Source organism: Stegostoma tigrinum, chromosome 23 (assembly GCF_030684315.1).
Source record: "Stegostoma tigrinum isolate sSteTig4 chromosome 23, sSteTig4.hap1, whole genome shotgun sequence".
NCBI classification, from domain to species: Eukaryota; Metazoa; Chordata; class Chondrichthyes; order Orectolobiformes; family Stegostomatidae; genus Stegostoma; species Stegostoma tigrinum.
In genome coordinates this window covers 1,197,966-1,218,610 of record NC_081376.1, presented here as the reverse complement: position 1 = coordinate 1,218,610, position 20,645 = coordinate 1,197,966, and the positions used below count along the sequence as shown (strand labels likewise).

The window sequence follows — 20,645 nt, the reverse complement described above, 5'->3', positions numbered from 1 at the left end:
GAAACGAAAAATAAAACTTTCCTGCTCTTCTGATGCTGCTTGGCCCATAGAATCTGATCTGATTTTGCTTGTCACATACGCAGAATTCAACTGGTTACTGTACTGTTTTATTCATAACTTCAAATGTGTTTTACTGTTTTAAATGAACTAATCCATGGAATTATCCAATCTCTGATAAGCAATTTATAATTAAAACATTTGTTATATGTTCTATATTTAAGTGGCTATTAGACAGGCAATACGGATGATAGTGTAAGGTAGGGGTGGAGGTTAGATAGACCTTAGATTTAGGGTAAACATCGTGGACCAAAGGGCCTGTATTGTGCTGTATGGTTCTATGTTCATTGTCATTAACATGGCACCTCCTACTTTCTACACCCTGTAATCTTGAGATCATCCAAATGTCTGTTCTCTAGGTCTAACTCAGCCTGTTTTAAAATACATCCATATTTCTCTCTGGATCTATACATCTATATCCATATATATTCCCTATATTTCCTCTATGACTCTCCAAGATCCTCCAATCCTGGTCCCTTACACATCCTCAAGTATAATTTCTCCATCACTGGGATCCGAATTATAGTTTTACTTGTCTCTGCTGTATGTTGCAATATAGTTACAAGATCAAATACAGACTCAGTGCAGACATAGATTAATAAATAGTTGGAGGGTTAAGAAATACAGATCCTATTAGAAAATCCGTTAGAACGCACCGTTGCAATGGAAAGTGTTGTCTCAGCTGCTCTTTGGTTACACTACAGCAATAGAGTTTAAAAAAAAACACAAGAAGACAGAATTACTAATCTTAAACAATTTCAATAAAATAGAAATAACAATTTCGTTGTTTGTTAAAATTTTGGATATGATAGAATTTTTTTCATAGAATCCCTGCAGTGTAGAAACAGGCCATTCGGCCCAACAAGTCTACACTGTCTCAGAGATAGTAGAAACTGCAGGTGCTGGAGAATCTGAGACGACAAGGTGTAGAGCTGGATGAACACAGCAGGCCAAGCAGCATCCAAGGAGCAGGAAAGCTAACGTTTCAGGCCTAGACCCTTCTTCAGAAAAAATATTTGGATGATCTCATTTTTCTGAAGAAGGGTCGAGGCCCAAAATGTCAGCTTCCCTGCTTCTCTGATGCTGCTTGGCCTGCTGTGTTCATTCAGCTCTACACCTTGCCATCTAAGTCCACACTGTCCCTCTGAAGAACATCCCACCCAGACCTATTCCCCTACCCCTAATGTCCCATGTCTAACTCACCTAACCTAAACATCTCTGGGCGCTGTGGGCAATTTAGCATGGCCAATCCACCTACCCTGCACATCTTTTGACTGTGAGATGAAACTGGAGCACCTGGTCAAAGCCCACGCAGACATGGGGAGACTGTGCATACTCCACACAGGCAGTTGCCTGAGCCTAGAATAGAACCTGGCTCCCTGGTGCTGTGAGGCAACAGTGCTGGCTGCCTTTATTTTTTAAAATCAATATATATTTAACTTGATGGAAATGAATTCCAAAAGCTTCAGAACAAAATTAGGGATGAAAAGAAGGAAATACTCAGTTTTCACACTCTTCCTGACAGAAACGTTTTATGATTAGACAGATTCACAACAAAGTGAGGTAATATTTATACCTGAACAGTATTCTACTTTGTAGCTCATCCCAATAGTCTATGTCCCACTGTTGCAGTTTGCCTTCATGGCCATGACTATTAGCAAACCGCTGTAGGGTCCTCAGTTCCTGCTGTGCCACTGTCAGATTAACAAAAAAATCTTGCGTCACAGAAAGAAATAAAATATAAACTGGACACACTAGACTACTCACAGTGTTTTACAAACAATCATTTAAAGTTGCAGTCACAAATGTAGAAAAGACTGCATTCAATTTGCACATTGTAAAGTCCAATGAACAATGCAATAATGACCAGTTAATCTATCTTAGGCATGGTGAGTGTGTGGTTCATTTTATTCCCTATTCAGATACCTCATCCAAGTGAGTTTATCTTGGGAAGGTTGCCAGATAACTCCACTATGGTGCCCATCCCTATTGATGTTCTCACCTCATGCTTCATCTGCTGTTGGTGAGGATTGCTGGTTAGTGGGAACAGAGAACATAGAATAACACAGCGCAGAACAGGCCCTTTGACCCTCGATATTGCACCGACCTGTGAACTAATCTAAGCCCATCCCCCTACACTATCCCATCATCATCCATATGCTTATCCAAGGACTGTTTAAACACCCCTAATGTTCCACGTCTTTACCACTCTCTGAGTAAAGAACCTGCCTCTGACATCTGTCTTAAATCTGCCACCCCTCAATTTGTAGCTATGCCCCCTCATACAAGCTGATGTCATCTTCGGAAAAAAGAGTCTCACTGTCCACCCTATCTAATCGTCTGATCATCTTGTATGTCTCTATTAAATCCCCTCTTAGCCTTCTTCTCTCCAATGAGAACAGACCCAAGTCCCTCAGCCTTTCTTCATAAAGCCTTCGCTCCTGCACCTTTTCCAATGCTTCCACTTCCTTCCTGTAATGGGGCAACCAGAACTATACGCAATATTCCAAGTGAGGCTGCACTAGCATTTTGTACAGTTGCAGCATGACACCACGGCTCCGGAACTCAATCCCTCTACCAATAAAATCTAGCACACTGTATGCCTTCTTAACAACACGATCAATCTGGGTGGCAACTTTCAGGGATCTATGTACATGGACACCAAGATCCCTCTGCACATGCACATTACCAAGAATCTTTCCATTGACCCAGTATTCTGCCTTCCTATTATTCTTCCCAAAGTGAATCACCTCACATTTATCCACATTGAACTCCATTTGCCACCTTTCAGCCCAATTCTGCAGTTTATCCAAGTCTCCCTGCAACCTGCAATATTCTTCCACACTGTCCACCACTCCACCGAACTTCCCCTTCCACAGCCCAGGCCCCAGACCCCAGAGGTAAACTAGCTCGAGACTGATTAGTAGTTGAACCAGGATCATATAGCACAGATAGCTATGGCAGAATTTAATCCAGTGGATGGGGTCTCACTCATTGGCTGCGTAGCTGGCAGCAAAAGCTTGACCTCCTTTGGAAAAGCTCTGTTGTAGTAGCTTACTAGTGGCATGACTCCAATGGGAAAATGACAGAAGAGAATGAAATCCAGACCTTAAACCAAATAACAAAGGTTAATCATTCATTAATTAGCTGTGAATTATGCCACTATAATTAAAGAAATGGGAAGCACCAGATATTTGTCAAATCTTTCATTATTCTGCCTTATACAAATGAATTGGGATGAAAGATCACACCCAATACATTGACAAACAATCAGGCATCAGTCATTTTCAATTATCTCATACTGAGAGTTACAGAAAAATCACAATTTCAGCGTAAGTCCTTCATATTATCAGTCATCCAACCCCTTTTATGTTCTGTGTCCCTTCATTTGCATTCCTTTACTTTGATTGTCTCCAAACTTTACATAAAGGAAGCTGTCACAATAACGAAATATTTCACAAGTAACATTTAAAAATATGATTGACAATATAATGCAAGTTTATTTAAAACTCAACATTTACAGACAACTTAATAAAATGTGAGGCTGGATGAACACAGCAGGCCAAGCAGCATCTCAGGAGCACAAAAGCTGACGTTTCGGGCCTAGACCCTTCATCAGAGAGGGGGATGGGGTGAGGGTTCTGGAATAAATAGGGAGAGATGGGGAGGCGGACCGAAGATGGAGAGAAAAGAAGATAGGTGGAGAGAGTATAGGTGGGGAGGTAGGGAGGGGATAGGTCAGTCCAGGGAAGACGGACAGGTCAAGGAGGTGGGATGAGGTTAGTAGGTAGGAGATGGGGGTGCGGCTTGGGGTGGGAGGAAGGGATGGGTGAGAGGAAGAACAGGTTAGCGAGGCAGAGGCAGAGCCAGGTTGGACTGGTTTTGGGCTGCGGTGGGTGGAGGGGAAGAGCTGGGCTGGTTTAGGGATGCGGTGGGGGAAGGGGAGATTTTGAAGCTGGTGAAGTCCACATTGATGCCATTAGGCTGCAGGGTTCCCAGGCGGAATATGAGTTGCTGTTCCTGCAACCTTCGGGTGGCATCATTGTGGCACTGCAGGAGGCCCATGATGGACATGTCATCTAAAGAATGGGAGGGGGAGTGAAAATGGTTTGCGACTGGGAGGTGCAGTTGTTTGTTGCGAACCGAGCGGAGGTGTTCTGCAAAGCGGTCCCCAAGCCTCCGCTTGGTTTCCCCAATGTAGAGGAGGCCACACCGGGTACAGTGGATGCAGTATACCACATTGGCAGATGTGCAGGTGAACTTCTCCTTAATGTGGAATGTCATCTTGGGGCCTGGGATAGGGGTGAGGGAGGAGGTGTGGGGGCAAGTGTAGCATTTCCTGCGGTTGCAGGGGAAGGTGCCAGGTGTGGTGGGGTTGGAGGGCAGTGTGGAGCGAACAAGGGAGTCACAGAGAGAGTGGTCTCTCCGGAAAGCAGACAGGGGTGGGAATGGAAAAATGTCTTGGGTGGTGGGGTCGGATTGTAGATGGCGGAAGTGTCGGAGGATGATGCGCTGTATCCGGAGGTTGGTGGGGTGGTGTGTGAGAACGAGGGGGATCCTCTTTGGGCGGTTGTGGCGGGGGTGGGGTGTAAGGGATGTGTTGCAGGAAATACGGGAGACGCGGTCAAGGGCGGATTCTCCAGCATCTGCAGTTCCCATTATCTCGGATACTCATTTACAGACAACTTCTTGGGCTCATTTTTTAACTCGATGTGAGGCAATAGGTTTGAGAGTTAAAATTGACAAGAAATGGGAAGATGTTAATCTTCCCTCTATTAGCAGGAGGGGCAAAGAACAAAATTAAAATCAAGCCAGATGACTTACTACCCTGGAAGCAGTTTTTTACCCAAGGTGGCATGGCCACCTGCCTGGATTATTCTGAAGTTCCTTCCTCAATGTGACCACCTGCTTCCCAAATATATTGTGGACCTCTAAGGCAAAATAGAGACAAAGTGAGGGCCTCAGTACAAAGTTGAGGGGTGATTGCATGGACGAATGGTTATTCTGATTGTTCATACTTTGTAGTCAAGAAGGAAGAGGTAGCAAATATGGAAGATTGAAATTATTGTTGAGAACTAGACCAGTAGGTCTTATACTAGGAGTCTTGTGGGCCTTTGCAAATTCTGCGGCTCCACAATTGCTTCCTTTCCCCCATCAAGACCTTTTATCCTGTGATTTTGACTAGTCTGCAGTGATCTTGCTTGTGAGGCCTGCTCCATGGTAATGTGTGACCAGGCATCTCCCTCATACCCAGACTGAACTTAGCAACACTGCAGACACAATCTCCTGAGAGACGAAATTTCACGTCCCACCTCAGAAAGATTTGGCTACACTGGCTGTTTGCAGGTGGCCAGCAAACCCCCAACAAAATCTAAGTGGGTTCCAAGCAAAATTCTTCTGGCCGTATTTGATAATTGAACCCACTTCTACATGAAAAATTTCTCATATAACAAAGGCCCATTAACTTCAACAATGGTAACTTGCATTCATGAGGTGCCTTTAAATTAGATTAGATTCTCTACAGTGTGGAAACAGACCCTTCAGCCCAACAATTCCACACCACCCCTTGAAGCATTCCCCCTATAACCCACACACCCCTGAACGCTATGGGAAATTTAGCATGGCCAATCCACATAGCCTGCACATCTTTGGATTGTGGGAGGAAACCGGAGCACCCGGAGGAAACCCATGCAGACACGAGGAGAATGTGCAAACTCCACACAGACAGTTACCTGAGGCTGGAATCGAACCCAGGCCCCTGACGCTGTGAGGTTGCAGTGCTAACCACTGAGCCACTGTGCCACCTTTAAAGAAGGAAAAAAAAAGTCTCCAAGATGCTTACAGCAGCATTCTCAGATAGAGTTTGTCAGAGTCAAGTAACTCAAAGTTCAGTCAAAGAAGTCCATTTTAAGTACCATCTAAAATGAGGAGAAAGCCCACAGAGAGAAGAAATGCAGGGTGGGAATTGCAATGATCAGGCAAGTGAAGTTACAGCTGCCAATGGCGAATGATTAAAATCAGTATCAACCAGGTCTCTCCCTTGATCTTTTGAAAATTAATGATACAATCCCAAATCTCCTCACTTCCTCCAACTCCAATAATGTTTGACTCACCTGGGTAACTCCGGGCACGCAGTGTATTAGCAAAATTCCACACTCTCTCCACACTTCCTGCCATGTTTTTACTGATGGAGTATTCAGCAAAGTTCTTGTAGCCAAGTATCTGGGAAAACTCATGTCTAAAGTCAAACAGAAATAAGGTTCTATTCAAAGTAAAAAAAATCTTTCTGCTTAATAGCGTCGAAGGTGTTGAAAGGTGAGATGGATGATCAGGGTTGGGGGAATATGCTTTGATATTCAGACCTTGAATGGCAGTTGTGCTCCTGAAGGGGCAATATAGTCAAACATCTCTGATCATCCGGGAGTCAAAGATTTATCTCCAAGATGCCACTACAGGTAACCAGGAGAAACAAGTTATGCAGTTATCTCTTAATTAAAATTACAGTGCTGATTTTGTTTTCATTTTGTTTTCATAACATTTGTTCATTGGCTGAAAATATATTAACAATTTGGGAAATCAGGCTGTTTTGGCTTCCAGACCAGTATCATGCAACTGGGTGTCAATGGAATCTGTTTGTTTTCTGATTGGTACAAGAAGGCAGTGCATGCCAAAAAAGGACATGTGGGTTCACCAATGATAAGACAGCAAGGTAACCTGGGTGTTATGTTACAACTTTTAAATTTTAAGGAAAGGAAGGACAATACATTGTGAAGAAAACATTCATTCAAATTTACCCTTGACCATACATGATGAGCCCATATTTACTGCAGTATGGGAAGGGCAAGTTCAATGTTCTGAATGGGCTACTGTTCAAAATGAAAGTTACTGCCAGCATCCTCTTTAAGTGTAGGAAACTATAGGGGCAGCTTCATTTAATGTGGAAGAGGAAAACCATTTTCTGAATCTCTTACAGTTAACAAGTTCTAGTTTATTGTATGTTAGCAACTAGTCATAGCTCACAATGATACAATAGACTGTCATTTGAGGAGGACCAGACAGCATGTCTCTCACCTTCAAGATCCTAACCTGTTCTGCCCTCATACATGGTCTGGCCAGCAATGAGGGATAGGCAATAAATGCTGGTCCTTGTAGTGATGTCCGCATTCCTTGAAAGAATTTCAACAACCCTTCTCAGCTACTGAGTGAGATAACAAGGTATAGAGCTGGATGAACACAGCAGGCCAAGCACCATCAGAGGAGCAGGAAAGCTGGCATTTCGAGCCTAGACCCTTCTTCAGAATGCTTGAGTCTGGCTAAGAGTAAGTTCCACCACACAACAGATTGACCCAATAAAATCATAGTTCACAGCCTTGTCTTTCAACTTGCTTCAGCAATATTTCTGTAGGCCTTAGAGAGTTCAGGAGCCATCAGAATAATGTGACAGATACACAAACTACTCAGTCTGATTCATTCATAAACATATTTCTGATTTGATTGGGTATAACTCATGGAGAAAATACTTGGGCTTTTGACATTGTGTGCTAACAAAATGAATGATCAATTAAGTTTTGAAGTGATCTTATCATGAGTTTTACGGGGATTAGAAATTCTGGATGCATTTACAGGAAGGTAGTAAATGTTTTGCCTGAAAAGCAGGTCTTACTTCTGGTCACCACACTACCAGAAGGATGTGGATGCTTTGGAGAGGGTAAAGAAAGGATTTACCAGGATATTGCCTGGTGTGATCTTAGATATGACAAAAGTTGGACAAACTGGGTTTGTTTTCCCTGGAACACAGGAGGTTGAGGGGCGACTTGATAGAAGTTTAAAAGACTGTGAATGACAGATAGGGCGGAAAATATGAGGCTTTTCCCAGGATGGAGGGGTCATTTATTAGGGGACATGGGTTCAAGGTGTGGGTGGGGACAGGGTGCAGGGTTGGGGGCATGGAGTTGAAAATAAATATATGAGGCACATTTTTCACACAAAGGATGGTGAGTGCCTGGAATGCGTTACCAGAGGAGGTAGTGGATGCAGGCACAATAGTAGCATTCAAGTAGCATCTGGACAAATAGGAGGGGAATAGAGGGATATGGATCCTCTAAGTGAAGACAGTTTCAGTATGGAACGGCAAAATGTAACAGGGTGGGCTTGGAGGGCCAAAGGGCATGTTGCTGTGGTGTATTGTTCTTTGTTCAGCCAAGAAAACATTTAAATGTGTATGGAACTTTACAAATTACCTTAGCTTTCTAATTTCTTCAATCAGTGCCCCATTATCAAACGACCCTTCCCTGGCTCGGGAGACAAAGGCTCTGTACAGTTGTTCTTTCAACCGTCTGTTCGTACTGTACAGCATTATTGGTTGAAAACTGGGGCTATCTAACCCCACCTTCCAGGGGCCATTCTCTTCATCAGGGCTGCCAAGCACAAAATGGAAAGAATTTAATTGATGACTACATAAAGTTCATTAAATGCACAAAGTTTCAAACAAAAGAATACAACAAATTTGACAATTATGCAGAGACAATGAATTAATATCTATCTTACAATTCAGTGTACATTGGATTGCATCAGGATCAAAAATAATGAAACAGGCTACTTGGCTGAATGAGCCCAGCTTCCTCTAGCTTTCATCATCCAAATCTACCAATGTAATTTGCTGTTCCACTCTCTCTCGCATTACCTCTAACATATGCAATCTGTATATCTCTAAATTTGCCTTAAATTCATCCAGATGACTTTTTTTATTTATGTGATGAGGTCAACTCTGGCTGGGCCAGCAATTATTGCCCATCCTTTGCTGTCCTTGGGAAGATGGTGGTGAGCTTCCTTCTTGAACCGTTACAATCCATGAGCTATAGTTAGACCCACAAAGTGAAGGAACAGTGATGTATTTCCAAGTCAGTGTGGTGAATTGCTTGGAGGGGAACTTCCAAGTGCTGGTGTTCCCACATATCTGCCACAATTTAGATGCATGGAAGATGCTGTCTAAGCAGCATTGGTGACTTCCCACGGTATCTCTGGTGGATAGTACACTCTGCTGCTTCTGAGTATCAACGATGGATGGAATGGATGTTTGTGGATGTGGTGCCAATAAAGCAGGCTACTTTATGCTGTCAACTACTTCCTGAGGTACTCAGTGTACCAAACTCATTATTTTCTGGGTAAAGAGGATTCTTGTGAATTCACATAGGGCCACAGTAGATAGTTAATGAGGTGATTTTGGTAAAATATGGCCAGAGATTTCACCAGGTCTCAGAATAAACCCTCAAGAATAACGTGATGCAACTGGCATTTAGTCAATAAAACTGTAAGATTCAACACTAGATATCCAGTACAAATTTCAAAGTCGCTCGTGGTGCTGTGGCACTGAACAAAAAATAAGCAACAAAAATAGGAAATGCCAGAACTGTTGGATTGCAGAAGGAGATGACAGGAAGAATATAGCATTAATCCTATCCAATTCCTCAACTACTGCCACTGGCCCTTGTGGTGTACAATGACACAATTTAATATCTACTAACTTTTCTGAGCACCTACTCCTCATAGAAGTGTATTGCACTGTAGGAGTATCACAACCAAGATGATGTAGTCGCATGCGTTTGGGGTTTTGTGTGTGTGTGTGTGTGTGTGTGTGTGTGTGTGTGTGTGTGTGTGTGTGTGTGTGTGTGTGTGTGTGTGTGTGTGTGTGTGTGTGTGTGTGCGCGCTTTACACCAAGACAGTCCAGTTAGTGATAAATTTATGACAGTCTCTCTTCAATGGCAAACCAATCCAAAACAGCATAAGTCCTGTTCCTGATTGTTGTGTTTGAGGAGTGTAACTATGCTCCTTTCTTAGGGTGAACTTAGATTTTAAATAAAAACTTTTCACAATGCAGTTACAATACTGACTGAAAGTGAAATAATATTTAGAACATTTTTAGAATATTTAGATTTTAATATTTTGAACATATTTAGAATTTATTCCTTCAGCGTTGCTGGGTCAAAATTGCCCATAGTGTTCAGGGATGTGCAGATTCGGTGGGTTTGGGGAATGGGTCTGGGTGGAATATTCTGAGGGTCGGTGTGGACTTGTTGGGCTGAAGGGCACGTTTCCACACTGCAGGGATTCCATGGATTTATGGAAAGTCCTGGATTTCCCTCATCTAAGGGCATTGTAGGTCTACCTACAGCATACAGACTGTAACGGTTGAAGAAGGCAGCTTGCCACCACCTTCTCAAGGGCAACGAAGGATGGACAATAATAACTGGTCCGGCCAGAGATGATCACATCGTATGAATAAAAAAAAGTCACATTTATTCTCTGAACTTGTTCTACAGTTAGAAAACAACATGAAATGTTGAATTGTAATTTATAATCAAAAATAAAACAACAGCAAATAGAATTGGAACTTCAAACGTCTCAATATTCTCTATTTCCAATGAAGCTATCTTGAGTATTGCTGAAAAAAACATTAACAAATTTAAACAAGGCAGTTGAATATGATCAATAAGAACACAAGAACTAGGAGTAGGAGTAGGCCATATGGCACCTTGAGCCTGCCCCGCCATTTAATAAGATCATGGGTGATCATGGCAATCAAGTCTTGGCACTGGAAAATTAACCAAAGAGCATTGCCATCTACTTCGTTGCATTTGACTTTAAGAAAATCTTTGCCTAAGCCTTAAAATTTTAAGTATAGCTTGGCTCTTAACTGTCAATCAACATTAACTGGTGCATTCTCCGTGGGAACTCTGCTACCAGAGTATACTTGTCAACCAATCAGCGGCCTCTTCTTGCACAATATAAATGTTGCTTTCCTTTTACATTGGTATTTCCTGTACAGTGTACTGATGAATGCAAGCTGAAAAGCTTTGAAAAAAAAACATTTTTTTCAGCAAAAAGGTTCTGTGTGACCAAATGATTATTTGAAACTAACTTGCATGAATGAATTACTGCCTCCCAATAAATGAAGATGTGAAATTTATGGCCAGTTCAGATTGGTTTAATATACTAAGATTTGGAAAGCAAAATTACGTTATTTAAATACCATAATTCTTTCCCAGGCTGTGGGCATTACCAGCTAAACCAGTGTTTGCTGCTGATCCCTAAGTGTGTTCAAGAATGTAGTGGTGAGTTGCCTTCTTAAACTGTTGTAACCTAACTGGTTGAACTTTTCTGAAGTCATTTAATGTCACTGAATAGTCTGCGATACCTAATCAGACGGTGGTCAATAACTAACCTGTAATTGCTGTAGCTCTGTAGTCACATCGAGTCAAGGCCAGGTAAAGATGACAGATTTCCTTTCCTATAGGACTTAAGTGAATCAAACGGGTTTTTACAACAATCACCACTGATTGATGAGATTTATTAGATGATTAAATGTATCAAAATAAATTAATCCCACAGTGGGATGTGAACCAACGTCCCAGAATATTAATCTAGACTGGATTATGGGCCTAGTGACATTACCACTATACCACCATTTCCCTTGAATACCAGTGCTATTTGCTAATGAAAAGTTGATATGACATTGGGTACTCCTGACTTAAACCATTTGTCAGGGCTTAGCTTCATTATTGCAAAGATGAGTATTCAATAGTTCCACAGTTTTTCCAAGGGGTAAGAATTAGAATCTGTACAACCCAGACACAGTTGTTTGATCCATCTAACCAGGCTGTACATTTGTTGTGATTTGGTGTTGTACCTCTGATCTGTCCCAGTGACCGCATTACTGGCAAGGAGTCTACGAGTCGTTTCAGGCAGTTCCTGAATGTCAGCCTTGTCCATCAACAGCAGTGAGTAAGAGTTTGTTGAATCAATCACATTGGCTCTGAAAACAATGAAAGAAGGATACACAAAACTGAGGCCAAGATCACAATTCTTTCTTGATTTATTTTATAAATATATTATGTTAGGACTATGTTTTGAGCTTGTCTTTATCTGTGATTTAAGTCCATGTACCAACTTTCTCCCATGTCCTCTGATGTAATTTCACCTCCAACAGGTGTTTATTTGTGGTATAGAAGCATAGAATATGGGAGCAGGACTAGGCTATTCAGCCCTTCAAGCCTGCACCATTCAATATGATCACAGCTGATCATTCACTGTTCCTACTTTCTCCCTATACCTTTGATCCCTTTAGTCTAAAGAACTATATTTAACTCCTTCTTGAAAATATCTGGCCTCAACACTTTCAGTGGTGAAGAATTACACAGGCAGTTGCAGTAATACTTATGGTAACCTTCGTTATAAACTGGGCCTGAATATTGTGGTATCCATCAGATGTTTATTGCAGTTAGTATTTTATACAAACATTGCATTCAAAAGCCCATAGGTGCCTGGGCTAATACTGAGCGTGTAGTTTACAAAAGAACAACATGAATTTAGAACATAGAACATAGAACAGTACACCACAGAACAGGCCCTTCAGCCCACGATGTTGTGCCGACCATTGATCCTCATGTAAGCACCCACAAATTTCTGTGACCATATGCATGTCCAGCAGTCTCTTAAATGTCCCCAATGACCTTGCTTCCACAACTGCTGCTGGCAACGCATTCCATGCTATCACAACTCTCTGTGTAAAGAACCCGACTCTGACATCCCCTCTATACTTTCCACCAACCAGCTTAAAACTATGACCCCTCGTGTTAGCCATTTCTGCCCTGGGAAATAGTCTCCGACTATCAACTCTATCTATGCCTCTCATTATCTTGTGTACCTCAATTAGGCCCCATCTCCTCCCCCTTTTCTCCAATGAAAAGAGTCCGAGCTCAGTCAACCTCTCTTCATAAAATAAGCCCTCCAGTCCAGGCAGCATCCTGGTAAATCTCCTCTGAACCCTCTCCAAAGCATCCACATCTTTCCTATAATACGGCGACCAGAACTGGACGCAGTATTCCAAGTGCGGTCTAACCAAAGTTTTATAGAGCTGCAACAAGATCTCACGACTCTTAAACTCAATCCCCCTGTTAATGAAAGCCAAAACACCATATGCTTTCTTAACAACCCTGTCCACTTGGGTGGCCATTTTAAGGGATGTATGTATCTGCACACCAAGATCCCTCTGTTCCTCCACACTGCCAAGAATCCTATCCTCAATCCTGTACTCAGCTTTCAAATTCGTCCTTCCTAAATGCATCACCTCGCGTTTATCCAGGTTGAACTCCATCTGCCACCTCTCAGCCCATCTCTGCATCCTGTCAATGTCCTGCTGCAGCCTACAACAGCCCTCTATACTGTCAACGACACCTCCAACCTTCGTGTCGTCTGCAAACTTGCTGACCCATCCTTCAATCCCCTCATCCAAGTCATTAATAAAAATTACAAACAGTAGAGGCCCAAAGACAGAGCCCTGTGGAACACCACTCACCACTGACTTCCAGGCAGAATATTTTCCTTCTACTAAATTTAGTGTGAGATAATAGGAACTGCAGATGCTGGAGAATTTGAGATAACAAGATGTAGAGCTGGATGAACACAGCAGGCCAAGCAGCATCACAGGACCAGGAAGGCTTGGGATTTAGTAGTGTGGTTTAGTCGGGATTAGTTCGCATGAATTTAGTAGTGTGTTGTACTTCAAGTGTTTCTGGGATAAAGTGGAGCCTGAGACCTTTATACCCTTAGGTCACATACAGTGATGATATTCTGAACTTGTTTTTTTAATTTGATTTGTCATCTGTATCTTTTTACAAAATGCAGTGAAATATGTTGTACGTTATTGCCACACTTTTTTGTCATCTTGAAACATGGAAAAATAAATCAAAACATGGAAAATGAAGAAATAAAGAAAGTGTCTGACATTACGGTCCTTCCTGTTAAGTGTTCTGTCATGGACCATGGGTCTAGTGGCCAGGTTGTAATGAATGTCCTCTTTCTATGGTGCCATCTCGCCTCCGTCGATGCCCTTGCCACTATGCATCTTCACTGGACTTGATCAATGCAGATGTCATTGATGCTGCCGGGTAACGCACCAGTCCAAACTTTTTCTGCTTTGGGCTCACCTCTCTGATGCAGCTGTTGCTGATGCCACCAGAACTTGCAATGGGCCCAAATTCACCTCTGCTGTTGTTTACATGAATCTGTGCTAAGGCCTCCTTGGTGATGCAGACACCATCAGGAACACAAACTATCTCTGACGTCGCTGCCACGAGTCAGATCTGCGGGCCCCACTTGTCACCGCTCCAGCTGTGCTCTTCATCAAGATGTAAGTAAAATAGAAGAAAAAAGATGGCGAAAAGAGAGAAAACTATAGTCGAGCAGACCGAGCGGATGAGCCCTGAGTTCAGAAATCCTATTCCACCACCATCTTACTGGATCAAGTATCTTAAAGTTATGCTGATATACTGAGCTTGAGACACAACACAACACCCAAAATCTCTTAATTTAGATGGAAATCTATCAATCTCGGGTTTAAAATAAACAACTACCATTTGTGGAAAAGAGTTCCAAACTTGCTAACCAGGCCAATAACTCCTTTCAATTTTAATACGTACATCTTTAGCTCACAGTGTCTCCAGAAGGACTTCATTCAGTCATTGTCACTGATTCAAAATTCCTCTCATCATTATAACAATGACATCAGAACTATACTTTTAAAGATTTTGTCTGCTGCACAATGCATATATGCATATTATATCTTGGCAGAAAGACTGAACAGAAGGAATCTGTTTATGTGGCTAGACACAGTACATAGAAATGCCATGGAGTCATAGGGTCCTACAGCATGGAAACAAGCACTTCGGCCCAAACTGGTCCACGCCAACCAAATGTCCACCATGCACACCCCACTTCCTCGCAATTGGCCCATATCCTTCTAAACTTTTTCTATCCATGTATTCATTCAAATGCCTTTTAAATGTTGTGAATAATCCACCTCAACCACTTCCACTGGCAGCTCCTTCCATATTCATACCACTGTGCGTAAAAATGTTGCCCTTCAGGTTCTCTCTTACCTTAAATGGATGCTCTCTAGTTCTCGATTTCCCCAAACCTGGAAAAAAGACTGAGTGCATTCACTCTATTAGCAACTCCTACGTTCTTACACACTTCCATAAGATTCCCACTCAGTCTCCTAGGCTCCAAAGAAAAATGTTGTAGGCTTGTCCAACCTCTTCCTATAACTCAGTCCCTTGAGTCCTGGCAATATCCTTGTGAATTTCTTCTGCATTCTTTTCAGGTTAATAATATCCTTCCTATCGCAAGGTGACCAAAACTGAACACAATACTCCAAGTAAGGCCTCACCAAAGTCCTGTACAACTGCAACATAACTTCCTAACTTCTATACTCAATGCTCTGACTGATGAAGGCCAGTGTGCCTAATCCTTAGTCCACTGGGAACACTAAAGTTCGAGTACTATAGATGGGTCAGTTTTTGTCCAGTGTGTGCAGGAGGGCTTCCTGGCACACTATGTAGATAGGCCAACAAGGGGCGAAGCCACATTAGATGTGGTATTGGGTAATGAGCCTGGCCAGGTGTTAGATTTGGAAGTAGGTGAGCACTTTGGTGATAGCGATCACAATTCTGTTATGTTTACTTTAGTGATGGAAAGGGATAGGTGTATACCATTGCGCAAGAGTTATAGCTGGAGGAAAGGCAATTACGATGAGATTAGGCAAGATTTAGGGACCATAGGATAGGGAAGGAAACTGCAGGGGATGGGCACATGAGAAATGTGGAGCTTATTCAAGGAAAAGCTCCTGTGTGTCCTAGATAAGTATATACCTGTCAGGCAGGGAGGAAGCTGCAGAGTGCGGGAGCCGTGGTTTATGAAGGAGGTGGAATCTCTGGTCAAGAGGAAGAAGAAGGCTTATGTTCGGATGAGATGTGAAGGCTCAGTTAGGGCATTTGAGGGCTACGAGGTAACCAGGAAAGACCTAAAGAGAGAGCTCAGAAGAGCCAGGAGGAGACATGAGAAGTTGTTGGCGGATAGGATCAGGGTAAACCCTAAGGCTTTCTATAGGTATTTAAGGAATAAAAGAATGATGAAAGTAAGGTTAGGCCCAATCAAGGATAGTAGTGGTAAGTTGTGTGTGGAGTCAGATGAGATAGGGGAAGCGCTAAATGAATATTTTTCAACAGTATTCACTCTAGAAAACGACAATGTTTTTGAGGAGAATACTGAGATACAGGCAACTAGACTAGGTGGGATTGAGGTTCACAAGGAAGAGGTATTAGAAAACCTTCAGAGGGTGAAGATAGATAAGTCCCCTGGGCCGGATGGGATTTATCCTCGGGTCCTCTGGAAAGCCAGGGAGGAGATTGCTGAGCCTTTGGCGTTGATCTTTAACTCGTTATTGTCTACAGGAATAGTGCCAGACGACTGGAGGATAGCAAATGTGGTTCCCCTGTTCAAGAAGGGGAGTAGAGACAACCCTGGTAATTATAGACCAGTGAGCCTTACCTCAGTTGTTGGTAAAGTATTGGTAAAGGTTATAAGGGATAGGATTTATAATCATCTAGAAAAGAATAAATTGATTAGGGATAGTCAGCACAGTTTTGTGAAGGGAAGGTCGTGCCTCACAAACCTTCTTTGAGAAGGTGACAAAACAGGTAGATGAGGGTAAACCGGTTGATGTCGTGTATATGGATTTCAGCAAGGTGTTCGATAAGGAACCCACAATAGGCTATTGTACGAAATGCAGAGGAATGGAATTGTGGGAGATATAGCAGTTTGGATCGAAAACTGGCTTGCTGAAAGAAGACAGAGGGTGGTAGTTGATGGGAAATGTTCATCCTAGAGACCAGTTACTAGTGGTGTACCGCAAGGGTCGGTGTTGGGTCCACTGCTGTTTGTCATTTTTATAAATGACCTGGACGAGGGCGTAGAAGGATGGGTTAGTAAATTTGCAGACGACACTAAGGTCGGTGGAGTTGTGGATAGTGATGAAGGATGTTGTAGGTTGCAGAGAGACATAGATAAGCTGCAGAGCTGGGCTGAGAGGTGGCAAATGGAGTTTAATGCAGACAAGTGTGAGGTGATGCGCTTTGGTAGGAGTAACCAGAAGGCAAAGTACAGGGCTAATGGTAAGATTCTTAGTAGTGCAGATGAGCAGAGAGATCTCGGTTTCCATGTACACAGATCTGTGAAAGTTGCCACCCAGGTTGACAGGGCTGTTAAGAAGGCATACAGTGTTTTAGCTTTTATTAATAGAGGGATCAAGTTCCGGAACCAAGAGGTTATGGTGAAGCTGTACAAAACTCTGGTGCGGCCACACTTGGAGTATTGCGTACAGTTCTGGTCACCGCATTATAAGAAGGATGTGAAAGCTTTGGAAAAGGTGCAGAGGAGATTTACTAGGATGTTGCCTGGTATGGAGGGAAGGTCTTATGAGGAAAGCCTGAGAGACTTGAGGCTGTTTTCATTAGATAGAAGAAGGTTGAGAGGTGACTTAATTGAAACATATAAAATAATCAGAGGGTTAGATAGGGTGGATAGGGAGAACCTTTTTCCTAGGATGGTGACGGCGAGCACGAGGGGGCATAGCTTTAAATTGAGGGGCGAAAGATATAGGACAGATATCAGAAGTAGTTTCTTTACTCAGAGAGTAGTAAGGGAATGGAACGGTTTGCCTGCAACGGTAGTAGATTCGCCAACTTTAGGTACATTTAAGTCATCATTGGATAAGCATATGGACAAGCATATGGACATGCATGGAATAGTGTAGGTTAGATGGGCTTAGATCGGTATGACAGGTCAGCACAACATCGAGGGCCGTAGGGCCTGTACTGTGCTGTAATGTTCTATGTTCTATGTTCACTTACAGAGAATCACGCACCTGAACTCTGAGGTCCCTCTGTTCCACGACACTCCTTAAGGCCCCACCATTCGCCATGCTACTCCTACTTGATTCAACTTTACAAAATGAAACACGTCGCACTTATCTATGTTAAACTCCATTTGCCATCTCTCAGCCTACTTCTCCAGCTGATTAAGATTTTGCTGCAATTTAATAATCTTCTTCTCTGTCCACAATACTACCTATTTTAGTGTCATCCGAAAAATTACTAATTATGCCTTGTATATTCTCATCCAAATCATTGATTATAGATAACAAACAGCAATGGGCCCAGCACGGACCCTGGAGACACACCACTAATCATAGGCCTCCAATCCAACAAGCATCATTCCACTATTACTCTTTGCTTCATGCCATCAAAACAGTTTTGTATCCAAGTTGCCAACTCTCTCTGGATTCCATGTGATCTAACCTTCCAGAGCAGCCCACCATGCGGAACCTTATGAAAGGCCTTATTGAAATCCATTTGGACAACGTCTACCTCCCTGCCCTCATCACCCTTCCTGGTCACTGCCTCAAAGCACTCTAACAACTTTATGAGGCGTGATCTCTGACACACGAAGCCATGTTGACCACTCCTAATCAAACCCTGTCTTTCTAAATGCATGTATATCTTAGCCCTGTGAATCTTTTCAAGTAAATTATCTACCACAGATGTTAAACTTACTGGTTTACAATTCCTAGGTTTTTCTTTGCAGCTCTTCTTGAATGATGGCAAAACATTTGCTAACCTCCAGTCTTCCAAGGTCTCATCCATGATGATGCAAATATATCAGCCAGGGCCCCGTAATTTCTTCTCTAGCATCTTGCAAGGTTCTTTGATTTGTCTGATCAGGACCGGGAGATTTATCCATCTTCATACATTCTAATGTACCTCCTCTCCTGTGATATGGACTGTCCCCAAAATATCACCACTAACTTCTCCAAGTTCCCAAGTTATCATGCTTTTCTCCACGGGAAACACACTGGAGAAATGTTCATTGAAGACCTTGCCCATCTCCTGCAGTTCCATGCATATATGTCCTCTTTGATTTTTGAGGGGGCGTATTCTATCTCTAGCTATTCTTCTTCCTTTAATATACTTAAAGAATCTCTTTGGATTCAACCTAATCTTCTCAGCCAAAGCTATTTCATCGCCCCTTCTCGCCCCCCTGATTTTCTTTTTCAGTAAACTCCTGTATCCCCTATATACCTCCAGATATTCCTTGATGCCATCTGACTGCTCCTTAGCCATGCCTCCTTCTTTTTTCTGGCCAAAGCCTTAATATCTCTTGTCATCCAGGATTCCCTACTCCTGCCAATCTTGCCCTTCACCCTCACAGGAACATATAGACCTTGAACTCTGGATATCACACTTTTAAAGGGGCTCCCACATGCCAGAGGTCCCTTTGCCTGCAAACAAACTATTCCAATCAACTCCTGCAAGCTCCTGTCTAATTCCATCAAAATCACCTTGCCTCAATTTAAAACTTGAACCTGTGGACCAGTTTTGTCCTTCTCCATAACTATTTTAAAATTAATAGAACTATGGTCACTGGTCCCAAAGTGATCCCCCACAGTCACCTCAACCACATGTTCTGCCCTATTTCCCAAGAGTAGGGTGAGTTTTTCCCCCACTCAAGTAGGGCTCTCTACATGCTGTTTGAGAAAAGTTTCCGAAACACATTTAACAAATTCCACCTCATGTGAGCCCTTAACATTATGGAGGTCCCAGTGTATGTTAGGAAAATTAAAATCCCCCTTTACGATAACCCTATTTCTCCTGCAAGTCTCCGCAACCACCCCGCATAACTGTTCCTCCAGTTCCCACTGATTGTTTGGGGGTCTATAGTACAACCCCAATAATGTCACCATCCCCTTCTTATTTCCTAGCTCCATCCATAAAGCCTCACTGTATGACCCCTCGGTTATTTCATTTCTGACTACTACTGTGATATTCCCCTTAATCCAAAATGCAACCCCCTTCACTTCTTTCCTCCACCTCTGTTCCACCTAAAGCACCTGTACCCTGGCACATTAAGTTGCCAGTCCTGTCCCTCCCTTAGCCACATTTCTGTAAGGGCTATAATGACCCAGTTCCACGTCACTATCCATGCCCTGTGGTCATCGGCCTTACTTGTCAGCCCTCTTCAATTGAAATTGATATGATTTAATCCAACAGGCATGCCTTGCTTCCTGTTCCAGCTTAACTTGTCTCTTGTGCTTGCTGTTTCTGATTACTGTATCTCCTTCTAACTTCATACTTACCTCCCTGCAGTTGAGGATACCCTCTCAAAGTAAAAACTAACTTTTTAGGATTCCTTTCCTGGCACAGCCACATTCCTCTTTCCTGCAGCATTCTGCAGTCTCTCTATTTCAAAGAAAAGTGTTCTGCTTTTCTATTCTTCCTGCCAAAGTGGAAAACCACACATTTTCCCACATTGTACCTGATCTCCAATTTTTTTGCCCATTCACTTGAACTATTTAAAACCTTTACAGACACTGTGCATCGTCTTCACAATTTGCTTTTCTTCCTCCCTTTCTAGCATTAGCAAATCTGACTACAATACACTCAGTACCTTATTCAAGTCATTCAGATGGATCAGTAATTGAGGCCCAGCACTGAAGCCTGGAGGACTCTATTGATTATAGTTTGCCCACTGTATAAGATCAATTTAGCCAGGCTCTTTGTTTAAGGTCTTTCAGCTAATCTTGTATAGAACATTGAACATAGAGCAATATAGTGCAGACAAGGCCCTTCGACCCTCAATGTTGTGCCGACCTTTGAACTAAGCTAAGCCCATCCCCCTACACTATCCCATCGTC

General features: G+C 42.6%; 1 protein-coding gene across 1 annotated transcript; it reads right to left on the bottom strand.

Annotated features, from left to right (window-relative positions):
• Positions 1-499: 499 nt before the first annotated feature.
• On the bottom strand, positions 500-17,876 carry LOC125462401 (uncharacterized). Its single transcript, XM_059654214.1, has 7 exons — positions 17,820-17,876; positions 14,024-14,136; positions 11,745-11,870; positions 8,298-8,474; positions 6,171-6,295; positions 1,634-1,751; positions 500-755 (listed from the first exon to the last, which is right to left on the bottom strand). The coding sequence occupies exons 1-7, from the start codon at positions 17,874-17,876 to the stop codon at positions 653-655; spliced, it is 819 nt and encodes a 272-aa protein (XP_059510197.1). The 3' UTR covers positions 500-652.
• Between the last annotated feature and the right edge of the window lie 2,769 nt (positions 17,877-20,645).